At 44.4% G+C, this 27,939-nt stretch overlaps 1 protein-coding gene across 2 annotated transcripts in view; it reads right to left on the bottom strand.

Moving 5' to 3' along the window:
- Positions 1 to 27,939, bottom strand: part of CLVS1 (clavesin 1) — a 57,616-nt gene that overhangs the window by 4,710 nt on the left and 24,967 nt on the right. For both annotated transcript variants that reach the window (XM_083187151.1, XM_083187152.1), the window contains exons 3-5: positions 23,146 to 23,320; positions 10,585 to 10,695; positions 8,387 to 8,622 (exon numbers count right to left, since the gene is read on the bottom strand). In XM_083187151.1, coding sequence (XP_083043277.1) covers positions 8,387 to 8,622; positions 10,585 to 10,695; positions 23,146 to 23,320 — 522 coding nt within the window. The remainder of the gene's footprint in view (positions 1 to 8,386; positions 8,623 to 10,584; positions 10,696 to 23,145; positions 23,321 to 27,939) is intronic.

Genomic DNA, 27,939 nt, shown 5'->3' with positions numbered 1-27,939 from the left:
CATTAATCTGATTGCAATTCACAGCTGCTCCTGTCAGTTCACGCTTGTTCTTGTGCTACAGGCTGGAACAGAGCTGAGAAATATTAGGCAGCTTGTTTCCCCTTTAGCATAGATGTTATTTCTATTTTCTGTCATGTTATTTACTTGTAGTATGCACATAAAAGTGATGCATGGTATATGAAGCCTTTGTATTGTATTGTTAGATCTCTCCACTTGTCTATTGGTCTGCAGGTTTGCAACAAGGGCTATCATGTAGGCTGGCCTGGTACCTGAGACAAGATATAACTATTATTATATCAAGTATTTCTACAGGCCAATGTAATCAGAGAATATGCTCACATAGCATTACATACATGCCATACAAAAATCCTTCTGAAGCCACTTATTCTGGGGCCTGCATGCCTCTTGATGTACAGAGGAGGGGCAGCTTTAGGTCTCATCTGTTAACATCATCCTGAGATACTGTAAATATTTGGTAGATGTATGAAGCAGTGATAAGGGAGGAGAAATGAGCCAGAGGAGGAGTGGCCCATGGCAACCAATCAGCACTGAAGTAATATTTATAATTTGCTGATTGGTTGCCATGGACCACTTCTCCTCTGGCTCACTTCTCCCTTATCACCGCTTCATACATCTGCCCCTATGTCTTTTGGGGGGTATTAATCAAGGAGAGAGATATAAAGTACCAGCCCTGTATTCGATGGTCGCTGACAATTGAATGATGGCAAACGTGCACACAGATCTAAGGTTGCTCAGAGCAACGGGGTCCTTTCGAACGGACTTGAATAAGGTCCTAGGAGCGTCGCAGGAATACAGATTTATGTGGAATCACATGAATTTGCAGAGCAATATGGTAGGTCAGCAAAAACATGCGGCATCGCACCCCTGGGCGATAGCCCATTGTAGCCTATGGCTACACATGGCACTGCCCGAGTGGCAGTGCGGTCAGCGGGGTCACGGGGGGGGGGGTCAGTGCATTACCGCGCATGAGCAGACCCCCCAGCTTCCGGGTCATGGCTTCGGAAGGGAAGGGCTCCTTTCAAAACCCTGTCCCTGCGCCCTTATAAGGATACATCCCGGCGGTATAGCTTGACACCGCAATGCAATGTCCGGCGATGTCATCGCGCCGGCATCGCTCTATATTGATAAATGCGCCCCTAAGTCATTTTAAAAGATTCCTCTCCGATGTAGCAGTGCATATCCACGCTTCTAGGTGTCATATTCACAATCTCTTTTCACAATCTCTCCATATATAGAACTAGACACGCCCTTTGGGTGGAGCATGACACGCCCCCACAGTGGGGCACTGTGCAAAATTCTACTACCAACAATAATCTCCCTGAAACTAGTTTTAAAAAGTAGGCAAGTATGCATTTTATCCTGTCCTTTATTAGACTGTATTTTGCATACTCCAGCTGTGCGGCTGGGAAAGTATATTTTTAGTTAATTTTCACTGAATGTAATAAAATATTAATTCTGGTTAAATTTTAATAAAGACAGTTCTAATGTCCCCTCAGTCTCATGATTAAATCAAGACATAAATGTAGCTAATTTGAAGAGTGTATTAGGAGAACTCTCAGACAAGTGATGTTGCCCTCCTTTCATCATGTACTGTGAGATTTCATGTTTATAACGTTAGCCATAGAGGTTTATGGTGGCAGTTCTGCAAACTGGGAGATTGTAGGCAGAAGCGTACACATCCTGTATCCCGTCGTGTGCAAATGCAGGGAATTGCGGGGGGGTTGGTTGTTCGGTCAGCCAGCTGGCGCAGGGAAGGTGGTTTGTACCTGTTCAGTAGGCTAGAGAACAGGCCTGAGGTCATGATGGACATTAAAAGGATCCTACTGCGTTTAATCAGAATGCGCGGGGGGACCAATTTTTAGCATTGCTTGGTGCGAGCAGGCATGGCGAACTGCATGTCCGCCATCCCGCTCGCACCTAGTAGTGTGGGCGGGGGTGTAGGGTGGCAGGGGGCACAGCCCATGGGAACACCCAGCATTTCATGGGCATTCGCATGAAAACGCTGGGCTTTCCCACGGTAACGACCCAGTGACGCAGGTGCGGGGGGCAGGCAGCTGATGTCAGCGGATGTCAGCTGCCCGGCCGCTTCCTGCACAGGGCGCTCGCAGCTGTGAGACACCACAGAGGTGTCTCACATCTGCAAGCGCTGGAGACCATCGAATGATTTCTCCCCCCGCACCCAAGGATGCGAATGGATGATTATGGAAATCATCCATTCACAGCTGTGCGGGAAATCCCACAGTGCGAGGGGGGGAGCTCGCAAGGCTGCAAAAATTGCAGCCTTGCGAGTCAACCAGAATAAGGTCCCAAGTCTTATAAAAGGCAAAAGAGAAATGACTGTCTTCCACTAAGGAAAACAAATAAAAATCAAACAAGTCAATATTGAAGACATGGTATATTAATGGTATACTGTACTTTACTTCTAACTGTGCATTTATTGAGACCTTGTATGATAATGATAAATAGTAATGAGCATTTCTGCCTGCAGATAACGGTTGTAAAATAAAGTAAAACATTTGGCAGCAATAACAGGGTTTATTATCCTTAGAACAGCTTTACCGTGTTGATTCCCTTGCCATGGTAGATGAAGATACTAGAAATAATTGTTGTATCACTGTGTTATCAGTTCCAAACAAATGAGCTGTCCCGGGTTTTTTTATACTGTATAAGCGGATGATGCAGATCACACAAAGCTTCTTATGCATCACAAATACTGCACCGTACCTCTCATTATTTTCATAACACTAATATACTGTATTTCTTGCTTTATTCACTTTCCCCACACAGTAATCACCTTAGTAAGCCATGAAAAAAAAAAAATATTTCTGTCCTCCAATGGGAATTACGTACTAAAGGAGAGTCAGCGTGTACATACATGTAAGAGGACTTTCTGCTGTGCAGATTCCCCCTATATCCCGTTTCACTCTAGATCAGAAACTGCCAAAGTGCAGGGTGCCCTCTTTGGGGGATGCTGGGTTACCCTAGGCTTATGCTAAGAAGCAAAGGGGTGACAGGCACTGGCAAACGCAGGATTTTTAAGGGGGGTTTCCAAATGTAATCCAAAATCTCCCACTCTGCAGCACATTGGAATACGAACGGGAGTCTGGGGGGAAAGGTAACAACCTTGAAAATTAGTATTTTTATACATTGCTACTGTATGGAATACAGTAGTAATATTTAACAGTACAGATGGTCTATAGTATAGGCTGTATCAAACATATTTAGATAAGTGGTCAGGAAAAGGTTGAACATATAATAAATACACAAACATAATAGAACCAGTACTGCACTTTCTAAGCTGACAATCTCCCACTTCATGGTAAGGCTCCTGTCTCTTCCTCCTGGCAGCTACTCTCTGGTCCATTGCAATGTTTGAGGGCTCAGATCCACACATACAGTAGATGTGGTAGAAGAAGCTGGTACACTAGGCATGTGCAGCAGCTCTGCTCTGTCCCTTACACTGCATGATGTGGTGGCTGCTCTAGTGATCATATTATATTATATACCAGTGCTGTTGTTGTCATAATTTAAGGCATTTGCCAAGAGCAGGGGGTTTCTGGGAAACCAGAACACCCCCCACCCCTGCGTTTGCCTATGACACGGGAGGTCACATGTGTGTTTCTATGCATGGGACTTTCCATAACAAGGAGAAACCCAGAAATGGTCCTAGCGTGATGCACAGTAAACAGCGCAATTGTCCCTGTTGTCCCTGAGCACATCAGATAGAGAGGTGGCATGAGGTGCCAAGGGAATAGCTGACTGTACTGGGGGGTGGCTGTTGTGAGGGGCTCAGAGTTTAGGAAAGGTCTTTGTGTCTGCTGGTGAGCAGGGCCGCCAAGAGGTATGCTGGGCCCCGGTAAAAGTTTAAGGGCGTGGTCTAATCGTGGGAGGCGTGGCCACCTCTCACAATTAGGCCACGTCTCCCAACGTGTTTGGGGAGGGGGGGTGAAAAAACACTTTAAAGTCAAGGGGGAGTGATATTGTCCCCCCCCCCCCCCCCCCAGCAGCACATACCTACAGCTTGTGCTGTGCTGACAGCAGGCACAGCATGAGCTCTCATGCTGTCAGTGAGACGCTCATGCTGATCCTGCTGTCATCACAGCACATGGTGTAGGTGTGTGCTGTTGCTGATGCCCGTGAGGGATGGAGGGGGAAGGGGGGTCAGACAGGGGCCCCCGCTGGACCCCTCAAGAAAGCCCGGGCCTAGGTAATAAGTACCAGCTCCCCCCCTCTCGGCGGCCCTGCTGGTGAGAGAAGGCCCAAACCAATTGGATGCCTTAAGCAAGATTTTGACTGCTGCCCCATAGCTCTGCTGCTAGTTCTGCCTCTGATCCAGCTCCCCTCTCCCAGCACCCAGCAGCACAGATCACAATGGCAGCCAACAATACCCATCTTTATTTTTGTGCCCCACCCCCCATATGCTAAATAGGGTAAATACACTCCAAAGGGGACAAAATGGTTGTTTTCTTGGTAAGGTGTGTGAGACCGCACAACAGTAACCCCCAATTTAAATGACTTTATACACCACCGTATTGCTCTTTATTCACATTTCTCCACACCGTACTACTCCTTATTCCCATTAGTAGTGGCCTTTCTACAAAGAGCTCCCACACCTCCAGTACACAGCATTCAACACCCCTACCCCCCTCCACACACAACAGCCGGAACCGTCACTTCCCTCTCCCATTCCACACACACCAGCCGGGATCCTCCCCATTTCACACAGAAATACATAACCCCCCCCCCCCTGCAGGCACATAGTGGGGGCCAACACCTCTACCCGTCCCACCTCTTGCAGCCATGTGCCTACTCTGCAGCACTCACACAGAGTAGTAGCTGTGATCCCCCTCACCACAGCACACAAAGTGGTGGCCGGCAATTAATGCAGTACAGTATATCTCCATATTAACATATTAATGTTATCATTTATACTTTGGAACAACAGCAATAAAAGGAGACTGTTAATTAACACACAAAATGGGATTTAATGGTCCTGCAGGATGTACAAGCCCTAATTACACCTCAGTGATTAAAGTACTATAATTGCTACAGGTGGACACGCAGAAGTGCATCGTGTAAATCTCCTACTAGACCTTAATTGAGACTCCTGCAAAGAGCTGGCAAGCAATAATCTATACAGGAAACCGGAATGTGATACAGTGTAAGTGACATATACTGCCTGTAGCGTATCAATAATGGGTGCAGTGTATTGGCTCCTGAGTCCGAGAGGACTGCACCACACATGCTGCACCTACTTTTTTAATACTTACCCTCCAAAGTCCTGCAATGACGGCAGCAGTACTGTGGATATAAGCAGAGAAATGGCTGCTGCACCATTTTGCTCAGACTCTATGGCACTGAGCCGCTGTCGGCAGAGAGGAGGATCCCATACACAGAAGGCTGCACATGGGCCTTCTCCTTTCTTAAAACTAAAAAAACTTATACCACCGGTATATCGGGCGCAATCAATTAAAAACTGCTAAATGAGTTTATGTACATTAAACTACTGCATAAACATACTAGTGTGCTGCTCCCAAAATAACAAAACAGGCTGAAAAATACACAATATAACTGAGAGCACACTGTGAATGTCTATAACAATTTATTATAGCAAAAGCACAATTAAAAAATAAACAATAAAAATAAATTATAATACAATACTCTTTTTGCCAAATATCATGCCTATCACAATATAACACAATTGCATTGAATGTATACCCCCAATGTTCTTACCCACTCAAGTTGTGTATAATTTGATTGTAACGTGGGGACTCTTGGCAGGTAACAATTTTGTGTCCAGAAATCAGGTTGGCCAATTAACTTGTATTTGTTTCCAAATATTATGTTTGGATTGTAGCAGCGATTGTCGTCTGTGCAAACATCCCAGTTAGGTACACAGATGAGCCTCAGAATGGAGATCGATGGTATGGGCAGGTGGGGAAGAGACAATCACTTGGTCAGGCAGGAGGAAGGGTTGGATTGAAAGCAGGCACAGCGTCTAGGTCGCTACCACCAGCGTAGCTCTGTTGGGATGAGAGCCGGCGCCGGGAGCAATCTCCGTCGCTTGTGTGTGGGTGGTCAGTCACTACCACCGGCGAGACTCCGTTGTTATGAGAGTCAACACCGGGAGCAACCTCCGCAGGATGTAAGTGCCTCCTGACCTCTAACTGCGTTGACCGGTGACGTGGTCCGGTTCTCTGCGGGTCTCTGTTAGAGGTCAATGCAGTTAGAGGTCAGGAGGCACTTACATCCTGCGGAGGTTGCTCCCGGCGTTGACTCTCATAACAACGGAGTCTCGCCGGTGGTAGCGACTGACCACCCACACACAAGCGACGGAGATTGCTCCCGGCGCCGGCTCTCATCCCAACAGAGCTACACCGGTGGTAGCAACCAAGACGCTGTGCCTGCTTTCAATCCACCCTGTCCTCCTGCCTGACCAAGTGATTGTCTCTTCCCCACCTGCCCATACCATCGATCTCCATTCTGAGGCTCATCTGTGTACCTAACTGGGATGTTTGCACAGACGACAATCGCTGCTACAATCCAAACCATAATATTTGGAAACAAATACAAGTTAATTGGCCAACCTGATTTCTGGACACAAAATTGTTACCTGCCAAGAGTCCCCACGTTACAATCAAATTATACACAACTTGAGTGGGTAAGAACATTGGGGGTATACATTCAATGCAATTGTGTTATATTGTGATAGGAATGATATTTGGCAACAAGAGTATTGTATTATAATTTATTTTGACTGTTTATATTTTAATTGTCCTTTCTTAAAACGCCCCTGTTCACTGCATATTGGTACAGCCAGATTACAGTGGGCACGTGTGCTTAGTTGTACAGTATATTATTCACAGAATTAAAATGATATACACAGATCCTAGGTAGGGTCCTTGCTGAGATTTGTACATGAAGTTATTAGAACCCAGAACCGACCCTAGCTAATTTGGTACCCTAGGCAATATTTTGGTTGGTGCCCCCTAGCACTGTTGCTAGGTCTGCCACTGACCCATTTCTCCTTATTCACATTGTACCATACCGTATTGTTCCTTATTCACACTGCACCACACAGTAATGCCATTTATACACATTAAGCCACACAGTAGTGCACCTCATACACATAATGCCAAACTGTAATAACAACACTTATACACATACTGCCACACAGTAATTCCCCTTACATACTATGTATTAGTAATGTCCTTATACACATAATGCCAAACTATATTTTCCTTTACACATTATGTTGCACATTAGTAATGTCCTTATGCACATAATGCCACACAGTAATGCCGCTTAAACATACACCCAATCCTCACCTCTGCACAGCACTCAAACAGCCTGGACTGTGCAAATACTGAAGCCTGGACTGGCTGCAGGGAATCAGTCAATGCAAGCTCATTCCACTGGAATTTGCAAAGGGTGAAATGGGTGGAAGAGCTGCTGTGGCTGCGCATGCACAGCAGCCCTTCTAAAGGGAAGGTGGCCTTTAGAAGGGCTGCTGTGCATATTTGTTACTGCTTGCTACTGAACGTACTGTCTCTGCTCCCCACAATGGTGCTCCCGCTGCTGACTCGTATGAGCTGCATGCCACCCCTCATAGGCGTGCGCAGCACATTTTATTAGGGGGTGCACCATCAAAGGGGTGTGCCTAGCACCACGTATTGGGCATGTATAACACCGCCCATTGGGTGTTTCTAACACCCGTCCTCCCTATGGATCCAAGTTCCCGGTGGGTTTCTCCCCATCCTGCTTTACAAGGAGGTGGCCGGGATGCAGGAGATCCACCCCCTCTTACTGGGGACTAGCTTAGATATCGGGAGCCTTCCAGACGTTCCTGAAATAGGTCAACATGGCTAAGGTCAACACAAACATTAAGTCGACAATGGGAAAGTCACGTTTTCTTTCAGAGCTGACATGTGCCGACAGTGACAGCCTTTGTTCCTTAAAATGGAGGTGCGTGTCGCCAGCATTATGGGAGCGTTAAGAGGCCAGGATATCCGTCAGATGTGGAGATTTCCTGGCCTCTAGGTACCGTAGTTTGCCGATGGTGTTCGAGATGATCTGATAGTAATGCAAGCACGAAGCGTAATGCCTCCTGCTGTGTTACCATATCAGAATGATTGCTGCTGCCTCTACTTTAGCAGCAGTGATAATGCTCCAACCACATATGAATAAGGGTTACTGCGTCCAATTAGATCCCTGGTCTGAATTAGCCCTTTAAAGTCGGAACTCTGATTTCTTATCTAAATTTCGGTTCCTTTTTTTTTTACTGCAGAAATCATATAAAATATATAATTTAATCATATTATTATTGCATTTTACTACAGTGTGCAATAGTAACACAAGAGATTACCTCTTCATGTATTTTGGAGAACATTCTCTTTCTATGCTGCTGGGTGCATACTTCACATGTATAGCATTGTAGGACGTGTGCGTATACTCATTCTCATCATTGTAATCAGGACCAAGCAATGTCCTAGCCCAGGTCCCCATGTCATAAGGAGGCAGCGTGCCCCCAAATTCAGAGGGCAAACATTCCGGGTGGATTAACTGGTGCAGACTATTCAGATTGTTACCATGAAGAAATATCTGTAAAACAAAAACGTACATATTTACATCATTAATAATGATAATTATAATATATGGCACCACAAAAATATGCAGCATGTATTGCAAAAAATACTGTACTAATAGTATAAACAGGTCAACTGTGAGCTTATAAACATAATACAATTCAAAAGAAATACAAAGGGCCATATGCACTTAGCTTCAAAACGTGATAAAATCTAGAGTTAGAAACAACCAGCCAATCAGCTCCTACCTGCCATGTCACAGGCTGTGTTTGAAAAATGTCAGGCAGGAGCTGATTGGTTGGATGTTTTTCACTTCCCAATGTATCACTTTTGAAGCTTAGTGCATCTGGCCCGAAGTACTGTAAGGTGTATGAGGGGAATGTACAGAATATGCAGACTACTGTTAGGCAGCCCCAGCAGCCACTTGGGGGAGCAAGCGGCAGTGGGGTCTGTGTGGGCGCCGGCAAGTCTGATAAGTACGTCCTATATGCACCACAGATTATTCCTGTCCGGGTTGCCATTTGCCACTATTCTCTTCTGCACTGGGGTGGTTATACTGTTGCAATATCCCTAGGAGTTATATATTGCAACAGTATATCCACCCCAGTGCAGAAGAGAATAGTGGCAACCCGGACAGGAATAATCCGTGTCGCATATAGGACGTACTTATCAGTCTCTGAATATTTTGTGTAAATCACACCCTTTAATGCCAATATATGCCACAATAGCAGGGCCGGCTCTACCATTAGGCAGCTTTAGGCAGCTGCCTAGGGCGCCAGGATCTGGGGGGGCGCCACCAAGGCTGCCTATCAAAAAATCATGGCTGTCTATGAGGAATGTGCAACTTCCTTGAGGCATACTTCCCTACTTTACTGCCCCCTCCTCCTTGTACTCTGTTGTGGATGTTAAAGGAAAGCCTCCAGGGAAAGAAGGGGACTTGTCCAACTTCCCGGGAAGGGTTGGGAGGACCAAAGGATTTTCGGGAGCCTCCTGGGGGGGGGGGGGGGGGGGGGGGGGCAGTAGGCTAAGGTTTTGCCTAATGTGCTGAGAAGCCTTACACCGGCCCTGCACAATAGCAATATATAGCTAATCAAACGTTCACAGTCTTACATATCACAGCTCTACGGTCATTGAACCATTTTTAAACACATTTTTCTATTCTTTATTCACTTACTTTTCATAATTCTGTATTTTAATTGTGTGATTGTGACACCACTCATGTGATTGGTGGGTGGGTATCACATTTCTAATATTTTCCTATGGGATATAATAAACGTACATTTTATTGTTAACACTATATTTAGTGGAACCCTGAAATATCCGTTATAGGGTGCACCCATATACTGTAGTCTCTCTTTTTTCTTTCTTTTGATTGTTCCACATTGTATCCTGGCCTGGTACGCCCCTACCCTGGTCCATATGATATAACATAGCAAGCACTGTGGGAGGAGCATAGAGGTGGCAGGCTGCCAATTGGGTGTGTCCAACACTCCTGTAGCCTTCTTTGCACTCAATGCCTCTCCTGTCACGCCACAAGTAACAGAGTAGGGCAGAGTGGCATCAGGTAGTAACCATGCCGTCCCCTCAGCCTTGGATGACATGCATCCCACTGCTAAGGATTTCACTGCACAGCTACAAACAAACTGCATAGATATTTTACATTCATTAGTTGTACAGCATTTGACTACGTATTTCTACTACTGCCGCAAGTTTTACATATTTCCCTTTATTATTATACCAGAGATGAGATTCCAATCTGTTGTCTCTAAACATCAAAGAGACCCACAGCCTGGAGCTGGGCACTGCAAATAATCCTTTCCCACAGCTTTATTGATCAGAGACAGACAATCTGCAAGCTACAGCTGTGACCGCGACGCGCCAATAGATTTCATCTCAGAGGTCACCAGGAAAACAGGTCTTTAGGGATCTGCAGACAGAGCAGGAAACCGGCCTCACATATGTTGTTGACATGTCTTACCCTTTTCCGTGTCTTGTCTTTAAGGAATGGTTTAATAATAGTGTACAGAGCATGGATGTACCAGGGCTGATTGACAAAATGGATGCCTCCAAATCGAGCTGGAAAACTGTCCTAAAAACAAGAGAAAAACAGAAGCTCATTACGAGATGCAACAGGACGGCCAGCTGGTTAGAAAGGCGATTCAGTCTACAAACGCCAGGATGTAGTTTTATTAGTGAACCACACAGCAAACATTGTACTGGAAAGAGCGATGAGATCATCAGTACATGTCTGGTGGACAGGGCAATGCACATTTTTAAGGCAAATATACATTATTTCCTCTACGTAATTCTAAAATGGCTGGTGCATTAATATCAACATGTCTTGTACTATATTGATTTAGCAGAATAAAACAATTGTGAACACATTAAAAACTGTTAGAATTTGAAGGAAAAACTGTAAATACAAGCGCTGACTGTAAAAGCAATAAACAATCATTGATTTCTCCATAAGAATTAATTGAAATCAAATTATTTTTTTTGCAAGGTCCGAGAAATACTATGCAATTACAGTGAGTGTGGTATTTCTCCAATACAGGGTGCGTCAACACACCAGTCAAAACTCATGCATGTACAGCATCTGCATAGTTCCCAGGAGGATCCAAGGGAATGGGACAATTTGGATAGACAGTAACTAGGGCGACAAGCATTAGTTTGACACCACAAGGTCGACATGCACGAAGGTCGACATGACTGAAGGTCGACATGGGTTAGGTCGACAGGTCATTAGGTCAACACAAGCACTAGGTCGACATGGGGAAGGTTGACAGTCAAAAGGTTGACATGAGGTTTTTCACTTTTTTTGTCCCAAATTTCGACACAGTCGACATGGACATTAAAACATAGCACCGCGTCCCTTCGCAGCGCTCGCCATGCTTCGGGCTCGGTGCCTCGATATGCTTGGCACACTATTTTATTCTCCTACCGTGCCTTACTGGATGGTAGGGCATTTAATAATGCCTGTCGGCACATGTCGGCTGCATCCTTAAGTGCTGTCATACCACACACCCAGGAGCACACTTTGGGGGTTATTTTGGTTCACTCTTTCTGACAAATTCCTTCTTAGATGGACAAAACCATGTGCACTGCAGGTGGGGCAGATGTAACATGTACAGAGATAATTAGATTTGGGTGAGTTATTTTGTTTCTGTGCAGGGTAAATACTGGCTGCTTTATTTTTACACTGCAAAATAGATCTCACTTTGAAGCAAAACCCCACACAAATCTAATTTTATCTTCACATGTTACATCTGCCCCACCTGCAGTGCACATGGTTTTGTCCATCTAAGAAGGAATTTGTCAGAAAGAGTGAACCAAAATAACCCCCTAAGTCCCCTTGCCGACTAAAAGTTGTGAGGTACAGTATTCACAAACATATTTTAATCACTGCAGCTGAGGATGAATGTACCTGTATCATACAAAAGATAACCTTGGTTTTATAACAGCGCCTACACTACTTTCTATTTGTTCTATAGCTTTTAGTACTAGAACTTTGATGGTTGTAGCATTTATGTGCTAGTGTTCCTGAATTTCAGTTTTCCTGCTCAGCCTGTGTTCTATGTCAGTCTGAGACCCCTAGCCGGCCTTCACCAATTTGATGCTCTAGGCAACTAAGGCAAGATTTTGGCTGGTGCCCCCTAGCGCATTACGACTTCAGTCTAAGGTGCAGCAGAGAAGGGAGGGTGAAATGGGGAGGTTATGGACCGCTGCAGGGGCGTTGGGGTTGCGGGGCACAGTTTAAACAATGCAGTTGTGTCCAGACCATTTGGGGGGGCATCTGTGTGGCTTCGCAGCTAAGGGGCTACGGTGATGTGCGAGCACTTCGCTGTGTAGCAAAGTGCTAGCACAATAGTAATGCACCTGAAAAATCTTGGAGGCACATTGTGGGGAGCGATATGGCATGCGGGGGCAGCCTTGCTCTAAACTGGGCAGCACCACCGTGGCTTGTAGTTTAGCAAGACTGCAAACCACTGAACTTGTGCGCTATTAAATCCTGCCCCATAAGTAACATATATACACTCACACATAAAATACATACAGTACATATACAAACACACAACAGAAACACAGTGATTTTTGCAGATATGCTGGTGTGAGTGCATGAGCCTTAAACTGCGGTTGCATAATGACAGCAGTCTAAGGTGCGGCGGGGAAGGGAGGGTGATGGTGTAACGGGGCGGCAATGGGGAGGTGACAGACTGTTGCAAGGGTGTGGTACGGACAATGCAGACCATTTGGGAGGGGGCGGCATCTGTGTGGGCTTACTGGTGATGTGAGAGCACTGTCCTGTTTAGGGAAGCGCTCACACAATGGTAATGCACCTGCAGAATCTTGCGGGCACATTGCGAGGAGCGATGTGGCATGCTGGGGTAACCTTACCCATAAGTAACATATACACACTCACACATAAAACACATACAGGGGGTGATTTAGCTAAATTCAGTCTTATCTGAATTCTGCCCCTTTCTGATGTTTTGGGGACTGCACATGCGTGACCCCCCTTGTGCCACCCAGGAAGGTCCTGGGTGGCAGGATCTGATGGATCCTTAGTGCAGCAGCGGCGATCTCCGGCTCCAATCCGGTGCGCACGGGACCACACATCAGATTGGAATCAGAGGTGAAACACATGTAATTTGGGCCCTTTTCATCCGATTTCTCAACCCGATGCCTCTGAATCAGATGAAAACGGCCCAAATCGCACTAGTGGATGGGGCCTTTAGTATTAGAAACCCCCCACATGAAGTCACCTGGTCGCGGTTGGCTGATCCATACTTGTAGTCACAGTTATGCTAAGCACCTCAAGGTCACTCTTTTATATTGCAGAGTTTATTATAATTATTCTCATTAGCAGTGTTTAGTATTTAGAGTGTGCACCTTCTTTTCTCTTTTATTTCTGTGTGGAACTGTAAGTCTCAGCATGGTAGCACCTTTCATTATGTTTAGAATTAGGGTTTGTCTAAATTGAGTTTTTTAAATTGTCCCCACCCCACCCCCCAATATGCTAGGTCTGACCTTCTGCAAGTGTCCCCTAATCTGCTTAGTCTGCGGCTTGCCTGAGCTCCTGCTTGTATACAAAATTGGCACTTGGCCAATACTGATTTTTCCTATTGCATCATTGACTTTGTTGTATAATCCCTGTATAATAATGCTGGTTTATATCACCCTACGGTGGATAGGCTTTGCCACAAGCCCACAACCTACCACCCCCTCTGCACTCCAGATTTGCACAGTGTGTTCTGAATCCATTGGTGCATCTTCTGTAGTTCTTCAGTATTCCCATTTAGTGGGTAGACTGTATCAGGTTGTCTGTACACATTTAATGGGTAAAACTGAATTATTACATTATGTTTTGTTTGTCTGTACTCTGACAAGGAATCACATAGACTAGATTGAAATGAAGTCTGGTTCTTTATTTATAGCAGGTGGACAGCATACCAAGATAACAGTTTAGCAATTGTTAGTTTACAGCAATGCCGTTCTCAGGTTACAGTAGGGTTACCACCTAGTCCCTTTAATTCCGGACACATGTTAATTACACAGGTTCTGTGGCAGTTTAAAATCAGGTGAAGTGGAGTCTTGAAGTCAGCCAGCCACAGAACCTGTGTAATTAATATGTGTCCGGAATTAAAGGGACTAGGTGGTAACCCTAGGTTACAGCAATGACAGGTTTCAGCAGAAAACATACAGGCTTCACAATAAGATTACTCCAGAGAATCCTAATGTAATCCCCACATTTCCCCCAGCCTATGGCCTAGCCGCTAAAAGGTATTGGGAACACTGGCCCTCTGCTCTGGACAAACATAAAAGGACAGGTGTTGTTAATTAGACAGTGATTCACAATACATCTTTGAAAAACCCAGCCTGGATCTCACTAGCCCTGCTGCTGCTGCTCCAAATCCTGGACTGGAACTTGCACATTCGCCTCACGTGGCAGTATGCTGTCCCCGCCACAGTGCACACTGACAAACTGTTTATTTAAGTTTCAGAGCTAAGAATGAAATACTGGCAAACAAATAGCAATCTATGGGAAAATTACATCAGAGGGGTCCCCGTCATTTATCATGTGCATGACTTTAACAGCACCCTCTGCATATGTCACACAGGGTGTGGATCGTTTGGTCTACAACAACTAGGTCGACAAGCATTGGGTTGACACCATTAGGTCGACATGGGTCCAGTCAACATGGGTCCAGGTCAACATGGGTCTAGGTCATGGGTCTTCAAACTGATGTGAAAACTACATGTTCCAACATGCATTGCCACATTTTTTCCTATAAGAGCATGCCAAAACTGTCAGGGAATGCTGGGACATGTAGTTTCACAACATCTGGAGTGCCACAGTTTGTAGACCCATGGTCTAGGTCAACAGGACATAAGGTCAACAAAAGCATTACGTCGACATGGGCAAGGTTGACAGTCAAAATGTCGACATGAGGTTTTTTGACCCGAATGTCGACACAGTCGACATGGACACAGTTGGAAGTGCACCGCATCCCCTTGCACCACTCGCTGCGCTCGCAATGCTTCTGGCACGGTGCCTCTCTATGCTCGGCACACTATTTTATTCTCCCACCACACCCTAGTGCAGGGCTGGGCAACACCGGCCCTCCAGATGTTAATGAACTACACATCCCAGGATGCTTTGCATTAGTTTTGCTATGTGGCCATGCAGAAATTGAAGCAAGGCATGCTGAGATGTGTAGTTCATCAACATCTGGAGGGCCGGTGTTGCCCAGCCCTGCCCTAGTGGATAGTAGGGCATGAAATACCGCCTGTCGGCACATGGCTCTAAAAACAGTAAAAAAAACAATGTCGACCTTTTGACTGTCGACCTTGCCCATGTCGACCTAATGCTTGTAATGACCTATCGACAGGGCTATTTTTCTGCAGGCTCCAGCAGGAACTGTGGCCCTTATTCTAGTTCACTCTTTCTGACAAAATATTTCTAAGATGGACAAAACCATGTGCACTGCAGGTGAGGCAGGTGTTACTTGTGCAGAGATAATTCGATTTGGGTGGGGTATTACACCTGCCTCACCTGCAGTGCACATGGTTTTGTCCATCTTAGAAATATTTTGTCAGAAAGAGTGAACTAGAATAAGGGCCTCAGTTCCTGCTGGAGCCTGCAGAAAAATAGCCCTGCCTATCGACCTAGACCCATGTCAACCATGACCCATTTCGACCTAAACCCATGTTGACCTTGTTGCATGTCGACCTAGTGGTGTTGACCCAATGCTTGTCGACCTAGTTGCCGTAGACCTAATGACCGTATAACATTGGGTAGTTCCTCTAAACCGCTGTCTCCATACATCACCTTCTTGCCACAGAATTGTAAGTACTGTCAGTTAAAGACCAAAAATAAAATTAAAATTTTAAATGGTGGAAACAATATAAACAATTGGAACGGCGCTGCCATAGTTATGACCCCGCTTCCTCTATATGGTACATAATACAGTGCTGAAGTCAGCCTACTAGAGTTTTATTGAGCACAACCCAAATAAAGATTATTTTCAACACCAAACATTGAATATAAACAGATTAGAACATTATATTTTTGTAATTAAATAAATAGAACTAGCAAATGTTTCATTTTGCACAACGTGCTAAAAATTAATTCTCCAGTTAATGCTGAACATGACTGTTCTAGGGCTGATAATAAGCCTGTTTCCTGCTGCTATTATTGCTGGAAATATAATGTTCAGAAAGAGAATTCCCAATTTGTACGACTCATTTCTTTAATGATGCATTTGATATGTGGGATGAGTGTACAATGCAGCAGACGTGTCTATGGCTTTTTTATTTCCAGTGTTTTGTTTCCTCACCCACATAATCCCTCGGGACCTCCCGAACCACCTGAACGTATCTGTCTAGAACACAAATAATTCCTGAACGTAATGAATTGAGGAGCCCAACTCCCAATGAAGCTCTTCATATGCTAATGAGCAATTAAGGATATTTTCAGCATAAATGTGGTTTAATAAAGTAGTTTGTTTGTATGGCATGACTAAATAATGGTCAGTTAATGAATAATATACTAACTACATAAGTCAATTTGTATTGTTTATTTATAAAGAACAAGTAATTACCCTGCTAATATAAAATAACAGGCTGATTAAGGCCACATTTCCCTCAGCCTATGGCCTAGCCGCTAAAAGGCATTGGGAACACTGGCCCTCTGCTCTGGACAAACATAAAAGGAAGTAACAGGTGTTGTTAATTAGACAGCGATTCACAATACATCTTTGGAAAACCCAGACTGGATCTTACTAGCCCTGCTGCTGCTCCAAATCCTGGACTGGATCTTGCACATTCGCCTCACGTGGCAGTATGCTGTCCCCGCCACAGTACAAACTGAAAACTGTTTATTTAAGTATAAGTGTTAAGAATGAAATACTGGCAAACAAATAGCATTCTATGGGAAAATTACATCAGAGGGGTTCCCGTCATTTATCATGTGCATGACTTTAGGAGCACCCGCTGCATATGTCACACACACAGGATAGGTCCTCTTAATAGCTGTCTCAATAGATCACCTTCTCGACACAAAATTGTAAGTACTGTCAGTTAAAGTAAAAGACCAAAAATAAAATAAAAATTTAAAATAAACAATTGGAAAGGTGCTGCTCTGGTTATGTCCCCGCTTCCTCTATATGGTAAATACAGCACTGAAGTCAGCCTACTAGAGTTTTATTGAGCACAACCCAAATGAATTGGAGAGCCCTGGTCTATATTGGCCGCTTGCACTGCTTGCTAGCCTTTGATTCTCTCTCTATCATATTCTCCATGAGACATTCCAGGGTTGTCCTAACAACCAGGGCAAAGGAAATCACCTGCAGTGGTGATCTGTGCTATTTCTATGTTATGTCATTATGAGATTGAATATTTAATGAAGAGTAAATGATAGGTTTGTAGTGTACAAAACCTCTACAGTAATGGATAAAGCACAATGCTATACATGCCTACACAGTTATCTTTTGTTGCAAGATATAATGCTTTCATAGCTGTGATATAAATAACGGAACAGACCATGAAGGTTTAACAATAAAGTTGATTTACACAATCCCTTACCCATACTTGTACTTTATTGGTAGACCTTCCCCTGACCTGAGGACTGAATTCAGCAAGTACAGTACAGTAGCGTTTAATGTACAATTGGCCTGACATTAGCCAGTACAGCAAGTACATTAGCGCATACTTTATGTACAATTGGTCTGATATTAGACAGTACAGCAAGTACAGTAGCGCATACCGTATATACATTTGGGCTGACATTAGCCAGTACAGCAAATACATTAGCGCATACTTTATGTACAACTGATCTGCCATTAGCGCATCCTTTATGTACACTTGGTCTAACATTAGCCAGCACAGCAAGTACAGTAGCACATACTGTATGTACTGTACAATTGGTCTGACATTAGCCAGTACAGCAAGTACAGTAGCGCATACTGTATGTACTACACAATTGGTCTAACATTAGCCAGTACAGCAAGTACAGTAGCTCATACTGTACTGTATGTACAATTGGTATGACATTAGCCAGTACAGCAAGTACAGTAGCGCATAATGTATGTACTGTACAATTGGTCTGACATTAGCCTGTACAGCAAGTACAGTAGCGCATACTGTATGTACAATTGGTCTGACATTAGCCAGTACAGCAAGTACAGTAGGGCATACTGTATGTACAATTGGCCTGACATTATCCAGTACAGCAAGTACAGTAGCGCATACTGTATGTACTGTACAATTGGTCTGACATTAGCCAGTACAGTAAGTACAGTAGCGCATACTGTATGTACAATTGGTCTGACATTAGCCAGTACAGTAAGTACAGTAGTGCATACTGTATGTACAATTGGCCTGACATTATCCAGTACATCAAGTACAGTAGCACATACTGTATGTACTGTACAATTGGTCTGACATTAGCCAGTACAGCAAGTACAGTAGTGCATACTGTATGTACTATACAATTGGTCTGACATTAGCCAGTACAGCAAGTACAGTAGCGCATACTGTACTGTATGTACAATTGGTATGACATTAGCCAGTACAGCAAGTACAGTAGGGCATAATGTATGTACTGTACAATTGGTCGGACATTAGCCAGTACAGCAAGTACAGTAGCGCATACTGTATGTACAATTGGTCTGACATTAGCCAGTACAGCAAGTACAGTAGTGCATACTGTATGTACAATTGGCCTGACATTATCCAGTACAGCAAGTACAGTAGCGCATACTGTATGTACTGTACAATTGGTCTGACATTAGCCAGTACAGAAAGAACAGTAGCGCATACTGTACAGATGTTTCCACGTACATCTTGGTTTTACTGCACCATGTATGGCACAATATGGCACACCTTGGACTCTGCAAAAGTCACACTTTGTGATTTTTCAAATAATTTGCTTCTCTAATCTATTACTTTATACAAGTTCTACTGCTTCAGAAATTTTTTACACTCTATCTACTTGCTACATTTGGAAAAACAGCTTAACCGTGTTTTGCATGTTGTGCCAAATTGAAAAAAAAAAGCCAAGATGTATGTGGACACATCTGTATGTACAACTGGTCTGACATTAGCCAGTACAGCAAGTACAATAGTGCATACTGTATGTACTGTACAATTGGTATGACATTAGCCAGTACAGCAAGTACAGTAGCGCATACTGTATGTACTGTACAATTGGTCTGACATTAGCCAGTACAGCAAGTACAGTAGCGCATACTGTATGTACAATTGGTCTGACATTAGCCAGTACAGCAAGTACAGTAGCGCATACTGTATGTACTGTACAATTGGTCTGACATTAGCCAGTACAGCAAGTACAGTAGCACATACTGTATGTACAATTGGTCTGACATTAGCCAGTAGAGCAAGTACAGTAGCGCATACTGAAATGTACAATTGGTGTGACATTAGACAGTACAGCAAGTATAGTGTAACATACTGTATGTAAGTACAATTGACCTGACATTAGCCATCCTTCGAACGCATGTGCCTAAACGCAACTTATTGCACATATGAAAGGCATTTCTACAAATCATTTCTACAGAGTTTATTATTAAGATTTCAACTCATGTTTGGAAATATTAAAATGGGCCTTAAATTCTCTACACGGCCGCTTTCCAAGCAATGCAAGCCTTCGTCCCACCCTTACTTTCGTCCCACCCTTATTGTGGTTAAAATACCATACAGACTAAAAATAATTTAATCTACAATATACTGTAGTCATTTCTTAACACAGCAATGGAACCATGGGCCTTATTCTAGTTCACTCTTAGAGGCAAATGCCTTCTCAGATGGACAAAACCATGTGCACTGCAGGGGGGGGGGGGGCAGATGTAATAGGTACAGATAGAATTAGATTTGGGTTATTTTGTTTCTGTGCAGGGAAAATACTGACTGCTTTATTTTACACTGCAATATAGATCTCACTTTGAAGAAAAACCCCACCCAAATCTAACTCTCTCTGCACATGTTATATCTGCCCCCCCTGCAGTGAACATGGTTTTGTCCATTTGAGAAGTAATTTGCCTCTAAGAGTGAACTAGAATAAGGCCCAATGTCCCAGTGGTTAGCATTGCTGCATCACATCACCAAGGCCAGTAATTCATATCCCAGCCATGGTCCATCAGTGTGGAGTTTATATGTCCCACCTATGTGAGTTTGGCTTCTTCTTGGTGTTATGGTTTCTTCCCACACTACAAAAAAAACATGCTGGTCGTTTAATTGGCTCATGACAAAAAAAATAACCCTAGTACCTAAGTGTGTGTGTACGTGTGGTAGGGAATATAGGGTGAATGTATTAAGCCTGGAGAATATATAAAATCAAAGGTGATAATGCTCCAGCCAATCGGCCCCCAAATGTCAACATACAAGTTGGGTTTGAAAAGTGACAGTTAGGAGCAGATTTGCTGCTGCTTTATCATCTTTGATTTTATCTCTTCTCCTGGCTTTGTACATCTGCCCCATAGAGTGTAAATTCCTTTGGGGGCAGGGACTGAAATATTCACTGTAAAAAGTGTGGGCTATATAATAACTGTTAATATTATCATTAAAAATAATAATAATAGTCTATTCTCTGAGATACAGAATAGAGGGTCACGTTCGTGTATGCCCACCTGTAAAATGCTACAGTTTTTTTATCTGGACTCAATACAGCTTTGGGCACAGTGGCAATGAATTGAGCCACAGTAATATAATAAACTGGCACAATGCCGGTGCCCAATCATAATGCGTGTAGCTAAGTAGAGAATCAATTGTGTGAAACTACTGCAATAAAGAGAATTTAGAATGCAGTACAGAAAATCGCTACGTGTGAAATGTTGTCAGTGTTCTAGCAATGAAATATCTGATTAACAGACTTAAACTCTTTAACTGTGTAATGGGGATTTTATAGATGCCAAATAGATGGGAAAACAATCATGTAAGAAGGGATAGGCCTTTCCTGTTCTCCAGTTGCTGTGGAAGCACTCACACCTAGGGGTGATTCTGGTTGACTCTGTATTCTGCGAATCTCATGTCGACCTAATGCTTGTGTCGAACGTCCAACCCTGTAGACCTTTGCCATGTCAATGGAGTTTGTGAGACAGCTCCACTGTAATTCATTCAACCCCATATAAACCCTGGGCGTTCTCATGGTAATGAGGCCGTGACGCGGGTGCGGGGGGCGGCAGCTGACATTAGAATAAGGTCCTACAGATTTAGCGCCACTCATTCAGTGCTGGGGCTCGCCAGACCGCCCCCACTGGCGAGCCGGCGGTACATCTGACTGGGACGCGCATCCCAGTTTCCTGTCGGCGGGAACCCTGCCCATCTCCACTTCAGGGAGCGGGGAGGTGGAGGACCGCGTTGGGGACTGGCAGCGAGGCGGCGGGGACCCAGGGGGAGCTCCTTTGTAAGGGGATGCACGTGCATCTCCTTCCGGCGGCTGGCAGGGAGCTGGCAAATCTACCACCAGCCCCTGCAAGGAATAGGGATGCTCCTTCTGTATGTACCTGCTGACCTGTGCATGCACAAAGCTAGACTCTACACTGATGCAGCCGCTGACAGGGAGGAGGGGATCTTCACGGAGCCTGCTCATGGGCACTCTCCTCTCTGCCCCTGGCAGGATGGGAAGGTTAAGATAGGTAGTAGGGGGAGATAAGGACTAGTTTTATTTCAAGTGAGGTTATAGGTTGGCATTAGGAGAATGGCTAGGGTTGTGGGTAGGGATAGGGGAAGGGCTAGGGTTGTGGGTAGGGTTAAGTGAAGGGCTAGGGTTGTTGGTAGGGGAAGGGCTAGGGTTGTGGGTAGGGAAAGGGGAAGGGCTAGGGTTGTGGGTAGGGATAGAGGAAGGGCTAGGGTTGTGAGTATGGCTAGGAGAAGGGCTAGGGTTGTGGGTAGGGCTAGGGGAAGGGCTAGGGTTGTGGGTAGGGATAGGAGAAGGGCTAGAGTTGTGGGTAGGGATAGGGGAAGGGCTAGGATTGTGGGTAGGGCTAGGGGAGGGGCTAGGGTTGTGGGTAGGGCTAGGGTTGTGGGTAGGAATATAGGAATAGGGGAAGGGCTAGGGTTGTGGGTAGGGATAGGGGAAGAGCTAGGGTTGTGGGTAGGGATAGGGGAAGAGCTAGGGTTGTGGGTAGGGATAGGAGAAGGGCTAGAGTTGTGGGTAGGGATAGGGGAAGGGCTAAGGTTGTGGGTAGGAATAGGGAAAGGGCTAGGGTTGTGGGTAGGAAAAGGGAAAGGGCTAGGGTTGTGGGTAGGGATAGGAGAAGGGCTAGAGTTGTGGGTAGGGATAGGGGAAGGGATAGGGTTGTGGGTAGGAATAGGGAAAGGGCTAGGATTGTGGGTAGGGATAGGTGGTTAATACTCTGGTCAGATTTCTCCACTGGCACCCGGGACCCAGAACACATCGGAACCAAGTAAACATTCTATGTAAGAATTTTAGCAGTGTCAATGTTGACAAGCTGTCTGTCAATACTTCATCATTCTCAAGTAGACATGATGAATGGTGACATACTGTAGTACAGTTATTCCCAACCTACCCCTAACAATTGACATTTTCCAAGTCCACGGCAGAAGCACTCATTACTTGTTTTTGATGTGGCGGGGGGCGCCCAAAACTTAGCTACGCCACTGCACCTAGTAGTGTGTATGGGCCTTAATAAAGATGTCTCTGAATATTTCCTATTGTCTTGTGTTTGTGATCCTGAACCATAAAATGGGATTACCTAGTGAGCCACAAGTCTAATATCCTTTCACGTGGCTGTTGTAATAAACACCACTTTTCCATATCAAATACTGAAACATGTTTTTCCTTTGTTTCATGCTAACAGATGCCGTGCATTTTAATTACCAGAACTCCACTGAAGGATTATACTGCAAATGTCCATACACTGTGTAGGAAAGAGAGTACCAGCTGTAACAATGGCTTCAGCAGTAATGAAAAACAAATGCAAATAGTTATACCAGGCGCATGTATGGCGAGTTATGTCTATATATAATTCATATAGGGAAACTTTCTCTCTCCACATACCTGCAAGCCCTCGATCGCCAGCCTGAGGATGGAAGGGGTGAGCTTGGAGGCTTGCTTAAAGGAAAAATTGCTCCAGTCTATAATTAAAATAAATCCATGGATTTGAAGCTCCTGATCTTCAATTAAAATCTCTAACGAAAGGAGAATAGCACGTAAGATGTCCACAAAGGAGTTTCTGAAAGAAACAAAGAAACATAATGAAATAAAGAAGCAGAAGTGGACGAACAGTCTTTTAATTACATTTCGTATTACATCCTGTCATATTTAAAAATGTATATATTGTCGTAATGAAATGTAACCTTTATTTATGTTTGTTACATTTTTTTATTTCTGTACATCTGTAGATTGTATTGCAGTGGTGTCAACTCATGGCCCTCCAGCTGTTGTGGAACTACACGTTCCAGAATGCCCTGCCACAGATTTTGTATAATGGATTGCTAAACTGTGGCAGGGCATGCTGGGATGTGTAGTTCCACAAAAGCTGAAGAACCATGAGTTTGACACCACTGTTGTATTGTAAAAATATCCTGTGGAATCATTTATATGAAGACTATGAGGCCGATTCTGAGACGGGCGCATCTGTAGCACTGGTGTCAGTCTGCCTAATACCCTACCCAGGCATGTCCAAACTGTGGCCCTCCAGCTGTTGTGAAACTACAAGTCCCATCATGCCTTGCCACAGTTTTGCTATTAGGGAATGCTAAAACTATGGCAAGGCATGCTGGGATGCGTAGTTTCACAACAGCTGGAGGGCCATAGTTTGGACATGCTTACCTTATGCTAATCAGAAAATACAACGACAATTCCCCCAGTAAGCTGCAATAGGCCAGCAACAAGACATTTACATCCTACATGATAATAGAAATGCTGATATCTCTGTTGCACACATATGGTAAGCCACCAGTATCGGCACGCCTACTCTGCTCTGGTGGTCTTATGCTACATGATAATAGAAATGCTGAGATCTCAGTTGCACACCTACGGTAAGCCACCAGTATCGGCACGCCTACTCTGCTCTGTGGTCTTATGATACATGATAATAGAAATGCTGAGATCTCAGTTGCACACATACGGTAAGCCACCAGTATCGGCACGCCTACTCTGCTCTGGTGGTCTTATGCTACATGATAATAGAAATACCGAGACCTCAGTTGCACACATACGGTAAGCCACCAGTAATGGCACGCCTACTCTGCTCTGGTGGTCTTATGCTACATGATAATAGAAATACCGAGACCTCAGTTGCACACATACGGTAAGCCACCAGTAATGGCACGCCTACTCTGCTCTGGTGGTCTTATGCTACATGATAATAGAAATACCGAGACCTCAGTTGCACACCTACGGTAAGCCACCAGTAACGGCATGCCTACTCTGCTCTGGTGGTCTTATGCTACATGATAATAGAAATACCGAGACCTCAGTTGCACACCTACGGTAAGCCACCAGTAACGGCACGCCTACTCTGCTCTGGTGGTCTTATGCTACATGATAATAGAAATGCCGAGATCTCTGTTGCACACCTACGGTAAGCCACCAGTAACGGCACGCCTACTCTGCTCTGTTGGTGTTATGCTACATGATTAACAGGACCTACTCTGGGTCGGTTTACAGTCATTAGGTCGACACTGGAAAAAGGTCAACATGCCTAAGATGGAAAGGGTCAAAAGGTCGACACAAGCATTAGGAAGGTCAACATGGGTTTTTCACTGTTTTTTTTTGAGCCGACATATGCCATCTGGCGGTATTTCATGCCCTACCATCCACTAGTGGAGGACGAATAAAATAGTGTACCCGAAGCATGGCAAGCGCAGTGCGACATGTGAGGGGACGCGATGCACCAATACGGTGTCCATGTTGACCATGTCAACATTCAGGACAAAAGAAAAACCCATATTGACCTTTTGACTGTCGACCTTCCCAATGTTGACCCAATGTGTGTGTCGACCTTTTGACTTTTTTTCAGTGTCGACCTAAGACCTGTTGACTTTCAGTGGTCTAACCAATGTATGTTGACCTTAATTTGGTCAACCAAATGACCCATACCCCTCTTGGCCATACATTTATGTATTTCTAAATTGAGAGCTAACTAACTCACCAATAACTCCCAATATGACACTACATGGATCAGCATAACCTCCACTACTGATCCCATCCACACCTTACAAAATGGCAGTTGGTCAAATCAATTTATAGGCCGCCGCCTATCGCAGGTGCATGTAAGGGATGAGTTGATCTACACGAGTGGTTCCCAACTCTGGTCCTCAAGTAACCCCAACAGTTCATATTTTCCAGGTCACCTGTGGATTTTTGAAATGTAACAGCTTGTGATACACAGTGCACCGCCTGGGAGACTTGCAAAACCTGAACTGTTAGGGGGTACAGTACTTGCGGACCAAATTTGGGAATCACTGATCTACACCACAGATATTCAAACTCAGGTCCTTATTCTGGTTCACTCTCAACCACTCATTCCTTCTCAAATGGACACAACCGTGTGCACTGCAGGTGGGGCAGATGTAACTTGTGCAGAGAGAGTTACATTTGGGTGAGTTATTCTGTTTCTGTGTAGGGAAAATACTGACTGCTTTATTTTTACACTGCAATATTGATCTCACTTTGAAGTAAAACTCCACCCAAATCTAACTCACTCTGCACAAGTAAAATCTACCCCACCTGCAGTGCACATGGTTTTGTGGAATTTGCCTTTGCAAGTGAACCAGAATAAGTAGTCCTTAGGACCTCAAATTGTTCATGTTTTCCAGGTCACCTGAGGATTATAAAATGTGACAGTTGGTGATACAAAGTGCTACTGCTGGGTAACCCAGTAAACATGTCCTGTGTGGGGTCAGTGAGAATCACTGATCTAGACAATTTTTTTTCTCTATGGTCTCTGCCAGAAAAAGAATTGCACCCATTTCATTTTTCAATTTACAGAACAAGAATCAATTGTGGGTACCGTATATCATGGTAACTGAAAAATGGGCACTATAGCTATATTCATTTTTGCAGCAAAAACCTTTTGGATATGCCAGGGAAGCACGGACTGTGTAATGGTTATCATTAATGCTTCACAGCACTATGGGCATAGGTACAATTCCCACCATGGCTCTAACTGTGCGGAGTTTGTATATTCTCCCCGTGCTTGCGTGGGTTTCCTCCGGGTGCTCCGGTTTCCTCCCACAATCCAAAACTATACTGGTTGGTTAATTGGTGCCCAACAAATTTAACCCTAGAATGTCTGTGTGTGTGTGTATACATGGTAGGGAATATAGATTGTAAGCTCCACTGGGGCAGGGACGGATGTAAATGGTCAAATATTCTCTGTACAGCGCTGCGTAATATGTATGCGCTATATAAGAAACTGTTAATAAATAAATAATAAATAGGACCCTTACAGAGGAACAAAGTTTAAGAGGAAAAATTGTGAAATGAGTGCTGTTTTAAATGGGATGTAGGCTGGACTTTAAATATTAATGTTTTCGGTCTGCCTAGCATGCTTTTCCATCTGAGCCCAAAAATCTGTATTAACCCTCTAAGTGCCAAAGTTGCTGTCAGAGATCCTCAAAATATCTGCTGAAAAATGTCACGGTGCCCATACACTTATGCGATGAGATTCGATGCGACATCGAAGTACGATGTCCATCAAATCCGATCATATTTTTGGGTGCAAAAGTCAGCACCCGATGTCGCATGTCATCTTCCGATGGCACATCGGGTGCTGGAAGAGGGTGGGCAGGGGGCGGCGGAGTAGTGTATGCTAGCAGTAGCGGTGGCGGCAGATTTGTTTAAAACACTGGGCTGCCCTGTGATTGGCTGAGCTCTCTCAACCAATCACAGGGCAGCCCAGTGTTTTAAACAATTCTCCCACCACCACTGACCGCAAGTGCTACTGCTAGCGCTACACTACTCCGCCGCCCCGATACGAGACGTAGGTACGCCGCCAGCGGTCCCTAGGGCCCCCTCTCCCCAAACCCCACACCGCTGAATGCGTCCCCCCCGCCCCCCACCCATGGATTGTATTTGAGCAATCGCATGTGGTTAAAAACCACATGCGACTGCTTCTACAATTCGATAATATCTATCGCCGCGACATTCGACGGCCCTTTAAAAGTCCCTTAAAAATGCATACAATCATTTGATTTATCGGCCAGAATTTGTCGAAATCTAATGATTGTATACAATATCTCACAAGTGTATGGGCAGCATTAGTGTCACTCACAGCTACTGTTCTTTTTTTGGGCGCAATATTGAACTAAACTTCAATGGATTGACGACTTGGCTTTATTCGCATTTATTTATACTACAAGAACAGTTGCTGTGAGCAAATATTTTGAGCATCGCTCACAGCAACATTGGCACTCAAAGGTTTAAGTTCTGCAAATGACCTTCACTGGGGATAGTTCCCAAAATCTGAATGTAGTTATACTCTTTACAATGTGCAATTGTTCCATTTAATATGCATTTCACCCGCATGTTTTGAGATTCATAAATGATCTTTAGCGTGTGCTATCATGCATGTAATATCATGGCTGCCGTGTAGGATGAGTTACCAGCTTCTGCAATTGATTTGTATTTTATGGTGATCTGTTCCAGTGAATCTGACAGGCATATGCCTTAACAATTCACTTTCTGCAAACGGACTAAAAGGCATCTAGTCACACCAGAGGTTAAGATGCACTGTAGCTGATGAAAGCTGTAGTGAGGTTGCCATGGAGACCGGAGAGCTTATCGGCTGCAAGGTACTCGTGTGGTTCGGCATTACCACTGCTCAAGGGTGAATTCTTGATATAG

Source organism: Crinia signifera, chromosome 5 (assembly GCF_055691185.1).
Source record: "Crinia signifera chromosome 5, ASM5569118v1, whole genome shotgun sequence".
NCBI classification, from domain to species: domain Eukaryota; kingdom Metazoa; phylum Chordata; class Amphibia; order Anura; family Myobatrachidae; genus Crinia; species Crinia signifera.
The sequence above is the reverse complement of the archived record's forward strand: the minus strand, read 5'-3'. Positions and strand labels throughout refer to the sequence as shown.